Source organism: Spermophilus citellus (genome assembly GCF_964194105.1).
Source record: "Spermophilus citellus genome assembly, contig: SCAFFOLD_232, whole genome shotgun sequence".
NCBI lineage: Eukaryota > Metazoa > Chordata > Mammalia > Rodentia > Sciuridae > Spermophilus > Spermophilus citellus.
In genome coordinates, this window is record NW_027672780.1 from 165,791 (window position 1) to 187,485 (window position 21,695).

The 21,695-nt window shown below is 38.4% G+C and overlaps 1 protein-coding gene across 1 annotated transcript in view; it reads right to left on the reverse strand.

Moving 5' to 3' along the window:
• Positions 1-21,695, reverse strand: part of LOC308640630 (zinc finger protein 124-like) — a gene marked incomplete at its 3' end in the record, with an annotated part of 304,682 nt that overhangs the window by 22,413 nt on the left and 260,574 nt on the right. The window contains exons 2-4 of the mRNA XM_081312451.1: positions 8,274-8,400; positions 8,033-8,093; positions 7,310-7,466 (exon numbers count right to left, since the gene is read on the reverse strand). Coding sequence (XP_081168577.1) covers positions 7,310-7,466; positions 8,033-8,093; positions 8,274-8,400 — 345 coding nt within the window. The remainder of the gene's footprint in view (positions 1-7,309; positions 7,467-8,032; positions 8,094-8,273; positions 8,401-21,695) is intronic.

Below are 21,695 nucleotides of genomic sequence, written 5' to 3' on the forward strand. Positions count from 1 at the left end.
ATAAAAATGGACTTGCAAATTTCTACCAGGCCTGGTAGAATGGGTTGGAGACAGTAGTCACATCCTATAGAATTCCAAAGTCGTTACTTTAATTGAACCACTTCAGCTGAGTTCCCAGCAAATGTGACTGCCATTGGGGTAACGGTTCAGAGACCACATTGCTCCAGTTTTAGATGAGTGTGAGGTCAGCCTGGGCAACCGAGTCCACCACTGTCTCAAGAAAGAAAAAAGAGGGGGGGGCCTTGGTGAGGGTGTAGCTCAGTGATAAAGCAGCCTTGGGTTCAATCCCCTGTGGAGACCAGTGACAGTGATTGGGAGACAAGTGTCTGAGATGGAGGACTTTAATGATGTAATGGCAGTGGCATGCTTGGTGACTGGAAAAGTTTCTATGCAAATGTATAGGATGCCTGGTTGCTATGGCAATGCTCTCCATGAGGGAGACTCTGTTGTGGGAGAATTTTCAGCTTTGACCTTATTCTCAGGCACAAAGTTCCTTGCTAAGTCAACCACATGGTTCACCAGTTCCACTGTTTTAAAAGAAGCTTTAAAATATCTTTTAAGGATGGACTTTCTTTAGAGCTGCAGGGTGCTCTTAACATTGCACATTCCAACTATAGAATGTAACTGAGGAAATAGCTGCATACTGTTGCTAACTGTGTAACTTTCATAAATACAAATAATAATGCTTGCATAGTCTTTAATATAATCAATGAAAGATACGCAATAAAGGTTGCTGGTATAATTCTTTTTTTCAGAGAGATAATTTTTAATATTTGTTCATTTATATTTTTAGTTTTTGGTGGACACAACATCTTCTATTTTATTTATATGTGGCACTGAGGATCAAACCTAGGGCCCCACGCATGCCAGGTGAGCGTGCTACCACTTGAGCCACATCCCCAGCCCCCCTGGCATAATTCTTTAGACCTGCTGCTCCATCATAGAGCAGTGCTCCACCCGATCCCAGATGTTGTATCTTCTGTGTGTGTGACTCTTTATTTATTCCAATGTCCCATCAACCCTTGCCAGAACCTCCTAGTTTGGCCACACTTGTCGTAGCAATCCCCAGTAGCAAAAATAAATAAATAAATAAACACCATCAATCTCTAATTAAATCACTTCATGTTTTTTGATATGTTAAAACAAGGTATATGGAAACTAAAAATTCCTATAAAATCTGGTGTGCTCCTCAGAATATTTAATAGTCTAACATTTTCTAATTCATTAAATATGGAAAAATCACAGTTCTAACTGGGCATCCTGAAATGTTTAAACACAGTCACTAATAATCACAGAGGAAAAAATAAAATACCAACTACAGAAACACAGATATTCTCTATCTCAGCATTTGCCTTGGGTAGATTACTGCTATTTTGATGATCTGTTCCAGTCTGTAAGTATCCGTACCCAATACCAAATATAATGAAAATTACTAATCCTATCTGATCAACAACTGGTATATATTTTGGCCTCAGAATTGGCTAATATTTTCTGTTTTCTCTATTTCAATAGCATTCTAATGCAAATTGTCCTTATTACTAACAGGACCAAATAAATTTTTAGACTACTCATCAGCTTTCCACAAATGACCTGAGCAGAGAATCATAGCATCAGGTTTTTGCAGGAGCACATCGTAAATTGCCGACATCCTCCTCCAAGGTTGCTTGACACACTCCTTGAAGACAAGAAAATCTGACACCTTTTAGGCTGCCCTGGACCATGTGGCAATGTGTTCTTCACTTATCAGTTTCACTTGAGCTCCCCAATGACATCATCTATAAATCAGAGACCTCCATATGGAATTCCTCCACCAAAAGGCTCTGAAAAGACAGGCAAATTTAGCACCTTCATAGACTCCTGCACAATAAAAGCTTTCACAAACTCTTTATGATAAGGACATTATGGCCACTTGTGATGACTACCAATTACAGAGAGTTCCCAGAGCAGGAAGCTGCTCCTCATGGACCTTGCTATATTATTACTTTTTAAAACCATACACGTGATTTTTATTGAATTGGTGAATTTTACAGAGTTCCTGAATTAATAAACCATGCCTGAGAATCCAAAGAAGAAAACAATATAATGGAAAAGCCCATCCACCTATCATACGGTTTATTAAAACTTGGTTCCTAATGCATTTTTCTTGGGGGTACTGGGAATTGAACTCAGTGGCACTCAACCACTCAGCCACCTCCCAGCCTTCTTTTTTATTTATTATTTGAGTTACTTCTTAGAGACAGGGTCTCACTGAGTTCTTTACTCCTTGTTATCCAGGGAGGCCACCTTTCAAATCACAACCCTTGGGCTAAGGTTGTGGCTCAGTGGTTGACAATGTGCCTAGCATGTGGAAGGCACTGGTTTTGATTCTTAGGGAAAAAATTATATATATATATATATATATATATATATATATATATATATATATATATATATAAAAATAATTTTTTTAAAAAATGAAAAGATGGGCTGGGGATGTGGCTCAAATGGTAACATGCTCACCTGGCATGCGTGGGGTGCTGGGTTCAATCCTAAGCACCACATAAAAATAAAATAAAGATGTTGTGTCCGCTGAAAACTAAAAAATTAATATTAAAAAATTCTTTCTCTCTTTAAAAAAAAGTAAAAAAAATCAAAATCCTCCTGCCTCAGAATCTTGAGCCACTGGTATTTCAGGTGTATGCCACAGCACCTGGGGATTCTCAAGAATTTTGAGAATTTCAGAGTCTTTCATAAAATTTTAACAATAGTGGAATCTAAGCCTGCTGCAAGTCTCTAAAACTTCTAGTACACTGTACCATTAAATAAACCTCTCCATGTTTATTGCAGTTTGTTCCACATAAGCATCACACTACAAAAGTTTATAAGAAAATGCATACATGAAGGAAAATATGTGATTCAGGGTCCAAGAGGTTACTCGTTATTATGTTTGGCCCCCAAATTATGTCTTTGGTATAACAAAGAATATTTTAATTCTAATTTAATCATTGTACATTCTCACTATTTGTTCAGCTACACACCCAAATCCATCAGAAGGTAGCCATCCACCTGCCAGCTCACATGACAACACTACTGTCCAAAAGGGACAGGCAGGTCCTGTCAGGAGATTCTGTAGCCCTCCTAGGAGTCTGATTCCTACACTGATGTACTCACCAAGACTGAACTCCTACAAACAATGCCCACACCCCAGGACAGTTGCACTCACTCCAGTCCCTCACACTGCCCAGGAACAAGCCTGCAACTACTGCCTTTGGCAAATGGATTTATTACAAATAAATCCAGACTGCATCAAGTGCTCACATACCTTTATGCAATATTTCTACTAAATCAAAAATGTAAAACTAGGAAATTGCCACACTGATTCATTAGCTGTAAAGAAAGTTTTTTTGGAAATCCTGGGAAGCGTTCAAAACTATCTTTTAAAGAAGAAGTTTTACAGGATGGCGTAGGCTGTATTTATCAAAAACAGAAGGGCCACAGCACACTCTTTTGGCCTTCCTTTCCAAATGAGCACTGAGACACAGCAAAAGGCTGGAACAGAGACAGCAGTGACAATCAACCCATCTTTGGCATGTTGGCAAACTTCAATATTTGGACAAAAGTATGTAAGGAACTCTTACCAATGATCACACAAGATCCATGGCACCTGAATAGGTTGTGGGTGAGGTTTTGCTCAGGAGGCTTTGAATCCTTAGAACAAGTAACTGAATCCTTTAGCATGAGCAGAAACAGCCCTCTCCACAGCAAGTACTGCACAATATCACCTGATTGGAGGCTGTAGCTTTATTAGTGATGTAGGGCACATGAGGCTAGACACCTAAGGAATGTTCCAGGAGCACATTGATCAGCTGCAGGGTTCTGAGGGGTATCACTTAAAATTTTTTGGATCACTGCTTGGAATTTCATTGATCTTCATTTACATCCAGTGGGACAGGGATGGAGGTTTATATTTTTTGTAGGGGTATACATAAAGTTGTTTTTGTTGTTGTTGTTGTTGTTGTTGTTGTTTTGATTAGTTCACAGAAAGTGCTTTGTGTACCAATTGTAAGATTGGTTAGAGGTCTTCCAAGCTTTGCCACAAAAGCAGAAGTCTGTGTTATAACCCACATTGAGATCTTTGCAAAATCTTTTCCTGACATTCTGTTGAAAGAAAATTTTGGTGAAGGTCTCTTGAGAAGTCTTTTTTAAGATTATTTGGTGGAGAAGGGAGTGCCACTGTATTAGGACATCAGACTGGGATGCTCCTTACCAAGCCTTTGATCATGCAGTGTGTATTAAGAAAACCATCACACAATTTTTCCAGGGCTACTGAGGTACTCTAAACACAGAGAGAAATCAAGTCTGGGTTTTCTGGCATATTCCACCTAAGTATTATTCATGGGGAGAAAACCTAAGTTGAATGTAGTTTTTTTAAAAAAAAAAATTCACTGGTATAAAATATCTTTAAGAAGGAAGAGATCAGCTGCAATTGTGGAGGAAACACCTGCAGAGCTGCATCTGCTGATGTGGTTATCAGTGGGGTACACACTCACAGCAGCAGCAAACTCACCACCTGAGCTACAGAGCGCTCCATGCTAGAATGCCCAGCTAGCATGCACAAGGCAGGATTCGGTCCCCAGAACTGGGAAAAGAAAAGAGAAAGCAACTCAAGTATAGGGCAAAATATATTTTGAGAAAGTGCCTCTCCAAACAATATACACAAATGATAATATCTTATAATGCTCTTTAATGTGCCTACATACAGCACAATACATGAGCCTTAGAACAAGAAAAAGTGACAAGTGTGATGGTACCAGAGTCATCAATAGATCAATAAGCAATCAAGGAAAAGGAAGAGGCCAGCTGCAGGGTACACAGACACATCCCTATGGTCCCAGCTGCCAGCATCACCCCATCTCAAAAAATAACAATTAAAAGGATTGTGGAGAAACTCAGTGGTAGAGCACTCCTGGGTAAAATCTGAACAAAGAAAGAGAGGAAAGAAGTTCAGAAGAGCCATTTCACCAATCTGTACCAAAGGCTGGAGTGGAGAGGCCTAAACTAACATACACAATATGTAATGAAACATTAGACTCAAAAGACTTAAAATACAGGAAAATGGAATCTAACAATAAGAGAGATTTAACCCAGAAAAACATGTTGCTTTCAAATCTTCATGCTGATGCAATGCTCCTCTCCAACCCAGGGTGCAGTTTTGTTACCTCTGAATACATTAAAAAAAAAAAGAAGAAGAAGAAGAAAGAAATGAAGGCACACACCATTTTCACACACCTACAGTGGTTATCTCAAAATAAATAAATAAAATGAAATAAAATTAAATTTTCCTCAAGTCTGAACAAGTTCAAATGAATCTGAAACAAGCAAAGTTCTCACCACATTTCTACATACAGGGCTTTTCTCCAGTGTGATTTCTTAAATGCTGTTCAAAGGGACCTGGAAAGTTGAAAGTGTTACTGCAATTTTTAAAGATACAAAAAGGATTTTCACAGATGTGAATTCTTTTATGCATTTGGAGAAAACTCTGAAAGCTGAATACTGCCCCACATGGCTTATCCTCAGCATTTTCTACACTATGAGTCCTTTCATACAACTGAACAAAACTAGAACAGCTGAACCCTTTATATTTCTTACTTGCATAGGATTTATTCTTTTTATTCCAAAACAATATTCCCAGTCCTTAGGGAAAAAATGAGAAAACTAGAAGATTTCCCACATTTCTCACATTCACAGGGCTTCTCTGCATGAGTGTTTTCATATATAAGAAAGGAAATGAAGCTGACAGAATGTAGCAAATCCCCCAAATTCAGAGGGTTTGTTTTTCAATGTGAGTGAAATGGCTTTGAAGGCAACAGGGAAAATGGAATGATTTGTGATATTTTTCACATTTAAAGAGTTATTCAGTTGGATGTGGTGGTGTATGCCTTTAATTCCTGAGACTCGAGAGGCTGATTCTGAAGAATCAATGTTGGAGGCTAGCCTCAGAACCTTAGGAAGACCCTAAGAAACTCAACAAGTCCCTGTCTCAAAATAAAAAGTAAAAAGGAACTGGAATGTAGCTCAGTGGTAGAGCACCACCAGACTAAATCCCCAGTGGATCGATTGATTGATCGATCTCTCTCTCACACACACACATACACACACACAAACACACACACACACATTTTCACCAGTATGAGTCTCTCTTCTCTTTGAGGATGATATGAAATGTGATTTACCATATTTCACATTCAAAGGGTTTTTCTCCAGTAAACTTCCTACATGTATATGAGTGAAACAGTAATAACAGAAGAGTTTACCAATTGTTTTCATGCATACGATTTCTATGCAGTATGTGTTCTTTCACATGTGTGAAGCAGACAAGATGTGGCAAAGGCTTCTCCACGTTGTTGACATTCATTGGGCTTTTCTCCAGTATACATTCTTCCATGTCTGTGAAGGTCACTGGATCTAGCAAAGGCTTTGCCACACTGCTTACATTCCTTGGGCTTCTCTCCAGTATGAGTTTGTTCATGTGAGTGAAGGTAAGAGGACTGAGTGAAGGCTTTGCCACACTGCTTCCATTCATAGGGCTTCTCTCCAGTATGAGTGTGTTTATGCATCCGAAGGTAAGAGGCAGTAGTGTAGGCTTTTCCACATTGTTGACATTCATAGGGCTTCTCTCCAGTGTGTGTACTTCCATGTCTGTTAAGATGATAGGATGTAGCAAAGGCTTTTCCACATTGTTTGCATTCATAGGGCTTCTCTCCAGTATGTATTCTTCCATGTTTATGAAGCTGACAAGAGGTAGCAAAGGCTTTGCCACACTGCTTACATTCATAGGGCTTCTCTCCAGTGTGAGTTCTTTCATGTTTGTGAAGGTCACCAGATCCAGCAAAGGCTTTGCCACACTGCTTACATTCATAGGGCTTCTCTCCAGTATGTGTTTTCTGATGTATTCTAAGTAAGCTGGGATGAGCAAAGTCTTTCCCACATACCTTACATTTGAAATGTGCATTCCCTGTGTGTGTGTGATCCTGTGCTTTTGAAGACTTGTGTGTGAAATAAAGGTTCGACCATCTTGTTTGCATTCATAAAGTTTCTTTCCAGAATGAGTTTTTTCATGTCTTCTAAATAAAGAGGATAAATGAAAGGCTTTCCCACATACCTCACATTGAAAAGGTTTACCTCCACTGTGTGTTATCATGTGTCTTTGAACACCTGGGAGAGAAGAAGAGGCTTCACCACATTGTTGACATTCATAGGGTTGCCACCCAGTATGAGTTTCTTCATGACTTGGAATGTCATTGGAACAACTGATGACTTTCCCACATACTGTACTTTTATGTGGTCTATTTCCAGTTTGTAACAACATTTGTGTGTGAACACTTTTGAGAGAAACCAGAGATTTCCTATATTGTTTAAATTCACATGGCTTCTCTTCACATTCTTCATGCTTACAGTATTTGTGTCCAGAGTGAGATGTGATGTGCCTATGAAGGAATGAAGGACATATGAAATCTTTTGCACACATAATGAAGTCACATGGATTTACTCTATTAAAATTTTTCTTTGTTTGATTAAGAATTGGAATTGATTTGAAGGTTTCCACTATTCTGTGGGGAAAGTTTGAAGTTTACCATAGGACTTCTTTGAAGAAGAAGTGACCAGCACATAATTGATACCTAACTCATTCACAGTTTTCTATTTATTTATAGGTTTTACATTTCTACCAACATCATGTAAAGGCTAGATTTTCTGACTTGTTAAAGTTGCCTGAAAATAAAGAGATTGAAAGGAAACAATCCTTTGCAACACAGCTTCTCTATGGCTATTATTCACATAGTCATATTCACATATGCAATTTCATAGTACTTTTTGCATGTCAAATACTTTGAAAAGACTGAATACCTGTCACAGATAAGTACATATTTCTGGTAAAAAATATTATAAGAATAAATACATTTCAAATTATGCATACTTCTTCGGTTGGTTTGCTTTAAAAATTATATGACAGTTCTCAGATTCCCTCACAAATTCCTCTTGTGAGTAGAGTTACCTTAGGTTGCTTCCAGAGTTTTCAATCTGATCTTCAGTGGTCTTGTCTTCCCACTTGTTTCCTAAAATGAGAGAACATAACAATCTTTATGAATATTTAGGAGCTAGAAATGCATTGCCAAATTGTAGGTGCCATTTATGCTTCAATAATTCATCAACTGATTTCCTTTTCACCTTCTACATAAATGACCAAAATAAACATGAGTTCTCGATTTGATTAATTTTAAAACCATCATTGTTACCTATAGAAGCCAGGTTTCTGAGGATTTCCAGCATCACATCTCTGTAAAAGTTCTTCTGGGAAGCATCCAGAAAAGCCCACTCCTCCTTGGTGAAGTTCACAGCCACATCCTCAAAGGTCATTGAGATCTAAAATATCCCACAAATGTATAGTGGAGGCCAGGAAAGATTGACAGCATGAGAAATCTGCACTCAACATGCATGATGTTCACATGATTGCCTGGCCTCCTGATTAATTCCACGATTTGGTCCATCAAATCTTTACTGCACTCAGTTTCTTACACCCATTCCAACACTAGAAATTGGCTACTCAGAAGGCAAACATTATAGTGATTTATACCCTTCCTTTGGTGAGTTCACAGGAAGTAAGACAGGCTCCCAAATCACTCCTAACTTCTTTAATGGTTGCACCTCTATTACATGTCCTGGAAACGTCCTGTGTGGTACAGAGCTAATATAAGCACTTCTGATAGTACGTATCTTTAGAAAAGAAAGGTGATGAGTAGAAAAATGCAGGAATCATGAAACTAAGCATTTGAGAGAGATTCTGCCAACTACAGTGGCTCCCTGTACCTACAAGGTTAATATAGGCAACATGGTATTTACTGATGTCTTGTTTCCTCTGAAAGTCTATTGTTCCATACTTAAAGAAATGCCTAGGGGGCTGGGGATGTGGCTCAAGCGGTTGCGTGCTCGCCTGGGATGTGTGCGGCCCGGGTTCGATCCTCAGCACGACATACCAACAAAGATGTTGTGTTCGCCGAGAACTAAAAAATAAATATTAAAAAAAAAAGAAATGCCTAGGGCCAGCCCCCACTCCCACCCTCTGGGCATGGGGTCACTAAGGAGATTCCTTCATAGACAACATTTAGACAACATTTCACACAGGTGGTCACAATGTGTTAACTGGAAATTGAGCTCATCCTGTGTGATTACACTAAGAACAACTAGAAGTTTGCAGGTGCTTTACTCCAGAACAAATTTAGTCAACTACCTTACTATTAAATGACCAAAACAAACATGAGTTCTCTATTTGATTAATTTAATTTATTTATTAATAAACACAACAATTTGATAGTTTCTTGTGGTTACTGTCAAAGCAGATTGGGGTAAGTGGAATGATGGCACGTGTCTTAGAAATAACTCAATGAGGACTTGGAAGATGGCGGTGGATGGAGTGCATCACCCCCGTGTACCGTGTCACTGTGCGGGTGAATGACAAGTTAGAACGGCCAAAAGCTAACTTGTTAGGAATTTCCAGCAAAATTGGGGTGCACCAAAACCTAGAGGAAGGATTTCCATCGCCTGAGGATCGGTTTCTTCGGCTCAACCGCGAGCAATTTGTCTGCACAGAGATTCAAGCTGCTTATTCAGCAACTTGCCCCGCTGCTAGACTGCGGCGCTCGCCGGGAAACGGCGAGCTAGAAACGCAGAGATACGGCGCTGCTGATTCTGTGGGTGCCTTCAGGCTGTGCCCTCACTGTGCTCAGTGCTGAATTCTGGGTTTGAGACAGGGGAAGGAAGCGGTCCAATCCTGTCCTCCACACCGGTCAGACCACCAAGGAAGCCAGCGGCCACCATCTTGGAGAGCTGACATCACCATCGCCAGTTTTCGACTGATCACATCTCATTCAGTGATAGAACAGGTCTGTGACATTAAAACCATTTTCCATACAACGGGGAAATCACATAAAATCTCTCCCTGGCTTTCCAGGGGTGTGATTAACAGAGTGAATGTAAGTAGAGGCATGGGGGAAAGGCAAAGGCACCTGACCCCCAACTCCTCCCTCCCACCAGCGGTGAAAACAAAACCTGTTTCGCCAGCTCTAGGAGGAGGGGCTAGCAGAGAAAATCAAAACAATAAGGTGCCGGTTCCCAAAAGCTGCACTCCACATCCAGGAAACTGCAGGCCCAGAGTGTAGTTTGAACTGCCGAGAGGTACCACACGGGGGTAGACCTGGCTGACAGGAGAAGCCAGGGGACTAGAAACCAGGAATTAACCTAAGCTAACAGGTTTTGAGAGACACCAGTGGGGGGAGGAGGAAGCGGCCTCATACGGACTGTTTCCTATAGATGGAGGACAAAATCTTGGCCCGGAAGGCACAGCACCACCTGCTGGAAGGGAAGAAAATAGAAGCCTAACAGTGTCCTTTTTTCTTTTAATTTTTTTTAAATTTTTTTTTTAATTTTATTTTTTTCTTTTCTACAATTGTACTATTATTTTTTAATGTAATTTCTATTTTACTGCGTTTTATTATTTTTTTATTATCATTTCCTTTTCTTTTCTATTCTTTTTTCTTTCTTTCCTCTCTCCCTCTTTCTTGGTTTGCTTCCTCACTTTTTCCCCATCTTTCCTCTTAAGCACGACCACCCAGATTATGTACAACTTACTAAATGCAAATAGATGAATACTACGAATCAGTCCATAGTCCGACTAAGCCCTTAACTACCCCCAAGTACTCCTGTCTATTCCTTGTTAATATCTGCCTGCATTTGAGCAACCCCCCAAAGAAGCTAAAATATACTAACCTCCATACCATCAAAGCGCCCGACCTCATCATAAAATCCTAAGTTCAAACCTCAATTCTATACATGCCATCAAATTCTGTAGGCCTCTAATGAAACTAATGAATTTACCGTAAAGCACAATTAAACACAACATCGCTAAATATTGTCTCCCAACACAAAGGAGAGATATTGGAACTATGAAAACCAAAACAAATTTAAAGAAGAAAACAGAAACACAGCAGTCAAACAGAGTTGGAAAGCAACGTGAGGACCATGAAAAAACAAGGGAAAAAAGGATTACAAACAATGCAGGAAAGCTTAAATTCACAGGAGAACCTAGAGGCTTCAGAAAAATGGACAGAGAAAGAACTCAAGGCACACCTAACTCACATGGAACGGAATCTTAGAGAATACTTTAGGCAGCAAGTACAAACAATGAAAGTATACTTTAAAAATGAATTAAATAGGCAAATTCAAATGGCAAAGAATGACCTATACCAGGAGATAGAGATTTAAAAAAAAATCAAACAGTAATCCTAGAAATGGAGGAAACCATAAACCAAATTAAAAACTCAAACGAGAATATTACAAATAGACTAGATCAAATAGAAGTCAGAGCATCAGATAATGAAGACAAAGTGTATCAACTTGAGAAGAATATAGTCAACACAGAAAGGATGCTAAAAAGTCACCAGTAATCTATCCAAGAAATATGGGATGTTCTAAAAAAAAAAAAAAAAACTTGAGAGTCATCGGGATAGAAGAAGGTATAGAGATTCAAACCAAAGGAATGAACAACCTATTAAATGAAAGAATCCTAGAAAACTTCCCAGATATGAAAGATGGAATGGATTGCCAAATCCTGGAAGCCTACAGGACTCCAAACATACAAAACCCTAATAGACCAACTCCAAGAAACATAATTATGAAGATATCCAACATAGAGAACAATGAGAGAATATTAAAAGCTACGAGAGAAAGGAGGCAGATTACATTCAGGGGTAAACCAATTAGGTTAACGGCTGATTTTTCATCACAGATTTTGAAAGCAAGAAGATCCTGAAACAATGTATTTCAAAAGCTGAAAAATAATAAATTCCAATCAAGAATATTGTATTCAGCAAAATTAAGCTTCAGATTTGACAATGAAATTAAAATATTTCACGATAAACAAAAGTTAAAAGAATTTGCAGTCAGAAAACCAGCACTGCAAGGCATTCTGAGCAAAACACTACAAGAAGAGGAATTGAAAAACAGCACCCAAAACTAACATTGGGAGGTAACCCAGTAAAGAGAAGGACAAAAAATATAACCAAAAAGGAAAAACGAGCCATATTAAAATAAATAAATAAATAAGCATGTCTGGAAGTACAAACAATATATCAATAGTAACCTTAAACGTTAATGGCTTAAATTCACCAATCAAGAGACAAAGGCTAGTAACCTGGATTAAGAAAACAAATCCAACAATATGCTGCCTTCAGGAGACTCATATGATAGGAAAAGACATACACAGGTTGAAAGTGAAAGGCTGGGAAAAATCCTACCACTCACATGGTCCTTGGAAGCAAGCAGGAGTGGCCATACTCATATTGAATAAAATCAACTTCAAACCTAAGTTAATCAAAAGGGATAAAGAAGGCCACTATATACTGTTAAAAGGAACCATCCACCAACAAGACATAACAATTATCAATATGTATGCACCAAACAATGGTGCTGCAATGTTCATAAAACAAACTCTCCTCAAGTTTGAGAGTCAAATAGACCACAACACAATAATTATGGGTGACTTCAACTCACTGCTCTCTCCATTGGACAGATCCACCAGACAAAAGCTGAATAAAGAAACTATAGAACTCAATAAAACAATTAATAACCTAGACTTAACCAAAATATATAGACTATATCAACCATAATCAAATGGATACACGTTCTTCTCAGCAGCACATGGATCCTTCAAAAAGATAGACCATATATTATGCCATAGGGCAACTCTTAGTAAATATAAAGGGTGGAGATAATACCATGCATCTTATCTGATCATAATGGAATGAAACTGGAAATCAATGATAAAAGAAGGAAGGAAAAATCCTGCATCACCTGGAAAATGAACAATATGTTACTGAATGATCAATGGGTTACAGAAGACATAAAGGAGAAAATAAGAAAAAATTCTTATAGATAAATGAAAATGCAGACACAACATACCGGAATCTATGGGACACAATGAAAGCAGTTTTAAGAGGGAAATTCATCACCTGGAGGTCATTCCTCAAAAAAATATAAAAACAAAAAATAAAACACTTCATCTCAAAACCCTAGAAAAGGAAGAGCAAAACAACAGCAAATGTAGTAGAAAACAAGAAATAATTAAAATCAGAGCAGAAACCAACGAAATTGAAACAAAAAAAAACATTGAAAAAATTGATAAAACTAAAAGATGGTTCTTCGAAGAAATAAATAAGATCAACAGACCCTTAGCCATGCTAACGAAGAGAAGAAGAGAGATAATTCAAATTACTAACATACGGGATGAAAAAGGCAATATCACAACAGACACTACAGAAATACAGAAGATAATTAGAAAGCATTTTGAAATGCTATATTCCAATAAAATAGAAGATAGTGAAGATATCAGTAAATTTCTTAAGTCATATGATCTGCCCAGACAGAGTCAGGAGGATACACACAATTAAACAGACCAATGACAAAGGAGGAAATAGAAAAAGCCATCAAAAGACTACCAACCAAAAGAAGCCAAGGACCGGATGGGTATACAGAGTAGTTTTACAAAACCTTCAAAGAAGAATTAATACCAATATTTTTCAAGCTATTTCAAAAAATAGAAAAAGAAGGAGCTCTTCCAAATTCATTCTATGAGGTCAACATCACCCTGATCCTGAAACCAGACAAAGACACTTCAAAGAAAGAAAACTACACACCAATATCTCTAATGAACTTAGATGCAAAAATCCTCAATATAATCCTGGTGAATCAGACACAAAAGCATATCAAAAAAATTGTGCATCACGATCAAGTAGGATTCATCTCTGGGATGCAAGGTGGGTTCAATATATGAAAATCAATAAATGCTATTCACCACATCAATAGACTTAAAGATAAGAACCACATTATCATCTCGATAGATGCAGAAAAAGCATTCGAAAATGTTCAAAACATCCCTTTATGTTCAAAACACTAGAAAAACTAGGGATAACAGGAACTTACCTCAACATTGTAAAAGCTATCTATGCTAAGCCTCGGGCTAGCATCATTCTGAATGGAGAAAAATTGAAGGCATTCCTCTAAAATCTGGAACAAGATAGGGATGCCCTTTCTCACCACTTCTATTCAATTTAGATCTTGAAATACTACCCAGAGCAATTAGACAGAGAAAAGAAATTAAAGGCATAAAAGTAGGAAAAGAAGAACTTAAATTGTCACTATTTGCGGATGATATGATCCTATATCTAACAGACCCAAAAGGGTGTAGAAAGAAACTACTAGAGCTTATAAATGAATTCAGCAAAGTGGCAGGATATAAAATCAACACGCAAAAATAAAAGGCATTCCTGTGTATCAGCGACAAATCTTCTGAAATGAAAACGAGGAAAACCACTCCATGAACAATATCCTAAAAAAATAAAATAAAATAGGTGGGAATCAACCTAACAAAAGAGGTGAAAGATTTATACAATGAAAACTACAGAACCCTAAAGAGAGAAAGAGAAGAAGATCTGAGAAGATGGAAAAATATACCCTGTTCATGGATAGGCAGAACTAACATCATCAAAATGGCGATATTACCAAAAGTTCTCTATAGGTTTAATGCAATGCCAATCAAAATCCCAATGGCATTTCTTGTAGAAATAGATAAAGCAATCATGAAATTCATATGGAAAAATAAAAGACCCAGAATAGCAAAAGAAACTCTAAGCAGGAAGTGTAAATCAGGTGGTATAGCGATACCAGATTTCAAACTATATTACAGAGCAATAGTGACAAAAACAGCATGGTACTGGTACCAAAACAGGCGGGTGGACCAATGGTACAGAATAGAGGACACAGAGACTAATCCACAAAGTTACAACTATCTTATATTTGATAAAAGGGCTAAAAGCATGCAATGGAGGAAGGATAGCATCTTCAACAAATGGTGATGGGAAAACTGGAAATCCATATGCAACAAAATGAAACTGAATCCCCTCCTCTAGCCATGCACAAAAGTTAACACAAAATGGATCAAGGAGCTTGATATCAAATCAGAGACTCTGTGTCTGATAGAAGAAAAAGTTGGCTCCAATCTACATATTGTGGGGTCAGGCTCCAAATTCATTAATAGGACACCCATAGCACAAGAGTTAATAACAAGAATCAACAAATGGGTCTTACTTAAACTAAAAATGTTTTTTTCTCAGCAAGAGAAACAATAAGAGAGGTAAATAGGGAGCCTACATTTTGGGAACAAATTTTTACTCCCCACACTTCAGATAGAGCCCTAATATCCAGAGTATACAAAGAACTCAAAAAACTAAACAATAAGATAACAAATAACCCAAACAAAAAATGGGCCAAGGACCTGAACAGACACTTCTCAGAGGAGGACATACAATCAATCAACAAATACATGAAAAAATGCTCACCATCTCTAGCAGTCTGAGAAATGCAAATCAAAACCACCCTAAGATACTATCTCACTCCAGTAAGATTTGCAGCCATTATGAAGTCAAACAACAACAAGTGCTGGCGAGGATGTGGGGAAAAGAGTACACTTGTACATTTCTGGTGGGACTGCAAATTGGTGCGGCCAATTTGGAAAGCATTATGAAGATTCCTTGGAAAGCTGGGAATGGAACCACCATTTGACCCAGCTATTCCCCTTCTTGTACTATTCCCTAAAGACCTTAAAAGAGCATATTATAGGGATACTGCTACAATGATGTTCATAGCAGCAAAATTCACAATAGCTAGACTGTGGAACCAACCCAGATGCCATTCAATAGATGAATGAATGAAAAAAATGTGGCATTTATACACAATGGAGTATTACTCTGCACTAAAAAATGACAAAATCATGGAATTTGCAGGGAAATGGATGGCACGAGAGCAGATTGTGCTAAGTGAAGCTAGCCAATCCCTAAAAAACAAATGCCAAATGTCATCTTTGATATAAGAAGAGCAAATAAGAACATAATAGGGAGGAAGAGCATGAGAAGATCACCATAAAACAGTGATGAGAGGGGGGGAGGGAAAGAGAGAGAGAAGGGAAATTGCATGGAAATGGAAGGAGACCCTCATGGTTATTCAAAATTACATACAAGAGGAAAGGGAAAAAACAAGGGGGAGAAATGAATTACAGTAGATGGGGTAGAGAGAGAAGATGGGAGGGGAAGGGGAGGGGAGGGGGGATAGTAGAGGATAGGAAAAGCAGCAGAATACAACAGACACTGGTATGGCAATAGGTAAATCAGTGGATGTGTAACTGATGTGATTCTTCAATCTGTATATGGGGTAAAAATGGGAGTTCATAACCCACTTGAATTAAAGTGTGAAATATGATATGTCAGGAGCTTTGTAATGTTTTGAACAACCAACAATAATTTTTTTTTAAAAAATGGGAGGGAAGAACAAAGTATTTCACGTTAAAAGGCAAAAATAAACCCAAATGACTGAAAATACAAATCATAACTGATTAACATCTTTGAATTCTGATAGGAATCAGCCAATTCTATGAGACTTTCAAAGAAGAACTAACACCAACACTTCTCAAATCATTCCATGCAATAGAAGAGGAGGGAACCTTTTCAAACTCATTCTACAAGCTGGTATCACCCTGATACCAAAACCAGACAAAGACACATCAAGAAAAGAAACCTCAGACCAATAACCCTGATGACCTTAGATGCAAAAATTCTTAATAAAATTCTGGCAAAATGCCTACAAAATCGTTTTAAAAATCTAGTGCCCTATGATCAAGAGGGGTTCATCTAAAAAATGCAAGTTTGTTTCAACGTAATGGAAATCAATAAATGTAATACATCACATCAACAGACTTAGAGACAAGAATCATACTATCTGAATAGATGCAGAAAAAACTTTGATAAAGTACAGCAAGTATTCATGTTCAAAATTCTAGAAGAACCAGGGATGTAAGGAACATGTATTGTAAAAGCTATATATGCTAAACCCTATGTCAACATCATCCTAAATGGAATGATTGAAAGCATATTCTCTTGAAATACTTGTACAAGATAAGGATGCCCTGTTTCACCACTTCTTATTCAACATCATCTGGAAACTCTAGCCAGGGCAAGTAAATAGAAGAAAGAAATTAAAGGGACATGAAGAGAAAAAGAAGAACTCAAACTATCTTTATTTGCTGATGACATGATTCTATATTTAGAGAAACCAAAAATCTCCACTAGAAAACTTCTAGAACTCACAAATGAATTTAGCAAAGTAGTGGGATGTAAAATCAACACCTATAATTCAATTGCATACTAATACATCAGTGATGTATTGACTGAAAAAGAAATTAGGAAAACTACCCCATTCACAGTAGCCTCAATATATATATATATATATATATATATATATATATATATATATATATATATATATATATATATATATATATATTTGGGAATCAATCAAACAAAAGAGATAAAAGACTTCTACAAGGAAAACACAGAATTCTAAAAAATAAAATTGAAGAAGACCTAAGGAGATGGAAAGATCTTCCATGATCTTAGAGAGGCAGAATTAACATTGTCAAAATGGCCATACTACCACAAGTGCTACACAGATTGAATGCAGTTCCTATTAAAATCCCAGTAACATTTTCCATAGGAATAGAAATAATCAGTCATAACATTAATTTGGAAAAACAAGAGGCCCAGAATAGCCAAGCCAATCCTTAGCAAGAAAAATAAACAGGAAACACCACAATACCAGACTTTATATTATACTACAGAGCTACAGTATCAAAAACTGCATGGTGTATGGGCACCAAGCAGACAGGTAGACCAATGGTAAGAACAGAAGACACAGAGAAGAATCCACAGAAATACAGTGATTTCATACTAGACAAAGGCACTGAAAACAAACATTGGAGAAATGATAACCTCTCACAAAAATGGAGTGGGGAAAACTGGAAATCCACATGTAGCCACATGCAATTAAACACTTGTCTCTAAACCTGCACAAAACCCAACTCTAAATGGATCAAGAACTTAGGCATTAGACCAGAGACCCAGAGACCCCAATGTACCTCATGTTGGCTTAGGAACCAACTTCCTCAATAAAACTGCTAAAGCACAAAATGTTCAATCAAGAGTAAATAAATGGCATGAAACCAAACTCAAAAGCTTCTTTACAGCAAGAGAAATGATCAAGAATGGGGAGAGAGGGTTTACAGAATGGGAGAACATCTTTGCCACCCACATCTCAGACAGAGCACTAATCTCCAGTATATAACTCAAAAAACTGAACACCACAGAAACAAATAACCCAATCCATAAATGGGCAAAGAGGACTATCAGACACTTCATAGAGAGAGAAATACCAATGGTCAACAAATATAGGGAAAATGCTCAATATTTCTTGAGTATTTTATTTTTTCTAGCAATTAGAGAAATGCAAACTAAAACTATACCGAGATTTAATCTCATGCAGGTAAGAAAGGCAATCATAAAGAATAGAAGTCACAATAAGTGTTGGTGAGGATGTGGGGGAAATGTTGCACTCATCCATGGCTGTGGGACTGCAAAGTGGTGCAACCACTCTGGAAATCAGGGTGGAGATTGCTCAGGAAACTAGGAATGAAACCACCACGTGGATTTAAAATCAGCATACTATAGTGATGCAGGCACATCAATGTTCACAGCAGCTGAATTCACAATAGCTCACTGTGGAACCAACACAGGTGTCCTTCACCAGATGAATGGGTGAAAAAAATGTGCTAAATACACACCATGGAATATACCCAAACAAAGAGGAGTGATATGCATTGCCAGTCAGTGGATGGAATGGGGGACTGTCATGCTAATGGGAGTTATTCTATCCCCCAAACTAAAGGCTAAATGCTTTCTTTAGTATGCGGATGCTATCTCACAATAAGTGGGGGGTAGGAAAGAATGGAAGTACATTGGATTTGTCAAAGGGGAATGAAGGAAAGGGAGGGCCAATCTGAATATAGAAGACAGTAGAATGAATGGGACTTTACTTTCCTATGTGCATATGAATAAATGACCCACACATAAAAATTGTGAAATTCAAAAAAGAACTCTTATTTGTTAGGGGTAGTGTTTGATGTCAGATCTTGGTTTGGCACCCAGTGTCACAGTCTGGCTCATGTACTCTCAAACTTCCTACATTTAAGTCCTAACTCTCAGACCTTGATACAGAGGTAACATTGGAAGGCAGAACCTTTACCAATATAGTTATGGTACGTTCACACGAGTTCACAGGGCTTTGTCCTAAAATGGTGTGACTCACTTCCTTGTAAGATTTGGATTCAGACAGTGCTCAGAGGGGAGACCAGAAAAGGATACAACCCCAAGTGGCCATCTTCAAGTCAAGAAGAGAGGTCACAGGAGGAAGCAAATCTAAGAAACATTCATCATGAATTTCTGAACTTTTGAGCACTCAGTCTGTGGTATTCTGATCTGACAGCTCTAGCATTCCAATGCACACAGTAATGCTAAATTTGTAAAATCGAGGATGGATTTCTCCTTCCCAGGGGGAGGATATTTAGGAATTTTCTCTGCTGTTTTGGTAAATTTTATGTAAGTATAAAAGCATTCCTAAATAACCCTTTTATATTAAATACCTGAATGAATCCAGGTGGGGTGGTGAATAACTGTTATTCCAGAAGCATGGGAGAATGAGGCAGGAGGATCAAAAGTTGGAGGCCAGCCTCAGCAACTTAGTGAGGCCCTAGGCAACTCAGTGAGGCCTTGTCTCTAAAAAAAAATATGAAAAGGGCTGCGACTGGGGCTCAGAGGTTAAGCACCCCTGGGTTCCATACTAATGCCAAAAACAAAACAACAGAAAACCAACCAATGAATGAATATCCTGCAGCCAAAATCCCCCCTCCTCACTTTTTTTTTCCATTTCAGGTTTCTTTTAATGGATCAAGGACCTGGGAATAAAACCAGAGACCCTGCATCTAATAAAATAAAAAGTAGGCCCTAATCTCCATCATGTGGGATGAGGCTCCAACTTAGTTAATGCTATAGTATCCCTTGAAGTTTCTGGTAGGATTTCCCCTTCCTCTACTGTTTTCTCTTTGCTTTAAACTATACAAAGTCTAATCTGGGACAGAAAAGATCCATTCTTTATAGGACATATCAGGGCACATACAAGATTGCCTGGAGCCCTTAGTTTGGGCAATGCATTAGAGGATAAAACTACACATGACATACATATTTTCTCTACACTAGAAGAAGCTACAAATTGGTTCCTTTGTGGTGATGCTCATTGGGGGACTTTTTTTGGCTCCGCCCACATGACCCAGCCAATTGGCCTCAAGAGCAGGAGGAGTGGGGGAGGTTGAGAGGCTTGTGGGAAGCCGGTGGTGGCAGTTGGGCTCTGAGGGTTTTTCCTGAGGAGCTGTGTGGTGTGGTGCGTGTGTTCTAAAAATAAAGTTCGTTTCTTTTGACAAGTGGCTCCTGAATTGTGCCCAGCCAGACTGCGGCATTGAGGCTTGACGGTAGTGTGCTTGCTTAGCATGTGCAAGGCTCTGGGTTCGATCCTCAGCACCACATAAAAATAAATAAATAAAAAAAGATGATATTGTGTCCAACTTAAAAAAATGTTAAAAAAATAAATCATATAAGAAACAAACATTTTGATTGTTCCTTCCAGAGGAAGAGTGAGCCTTTTTCCTGTCTCCATTGATGAGGATGAACCTGAGGGATGATCACTCAGGTTCTCAACAGAGTGGAGTCCAGCACAGACTCTGCCTCACCTACAAGTAGGTGCCACCTGCCTGCTGCTCCCTCAAGCCCAGCCTCCAGATCTGCCTCTATTTTTCTGTTTTGCTTCAAGAGCATTTTTATGTGATGCAGTGTGAATTCTGGAATTTTCTGTATGAAATCATGGAGTACGTGAGCAGGAATGTGAGGAAACCAGGTGGTCCATGTGAAAATGGAATTAAATGGAGAGGATCTACAGAGCCTCAGGACAATCGAGGGACCTCTCATACCCAGAATCCTGACATCAAAACATGTGGAAAGGATACGGGTTAATTTTAACTTTGAAACCAAGTAAGAGAACTTGGAGTTGTTTACAAGATTGGGATGCACTTTTTTTTTTTTGTCCAGGGAACTCATAGGAAATTTTGAGCACCTCTCCCCAGGTGGTTGTTATCCAGAGTAGAATCAAATCAAGGGGACAAGTGAAATGTTCCACTGGGGACTCTATAGTTCTGTGCTCCCCACTGGGATCTTTTCACCTTAGTAGAGACACTAAAATTGCAGGCTGCAGAGAGATGAGCTCACAGCACCCTTTCTCTTAGACCGATGCAGGTTATGCTCAGGTGCACCAAGTGCTCCGCATCCATCCAGGTAAGTGCCTCTCTGTTCCACAGAGATAGTTAGTGAGTACCTGGGGCTTGTAGGAGGAGGTTGAAAGGGGCAAACTGGTTCTAGGAGTGAGGTGTTTGGTAGCTTGAGACACCCAGCTCTCATGCCTATATTTAAGAAGACTAAGGTGCTCTGTGAAATGTGGGGAAGGAGATCTTCTTAGGTTGCCTCATCCTTTGAGACGCAGAAAGTTAGGTGCTATTTTCAATAGGAAGTGCCAATTATCTCAGGTTTCTATTTAATTTTTTTTTCTAGCAACTACAGCAGTGCTCATGTTACATATGTGTTTCCCTGTTTCATATGCTATTTACTCCTAAACTAATAATC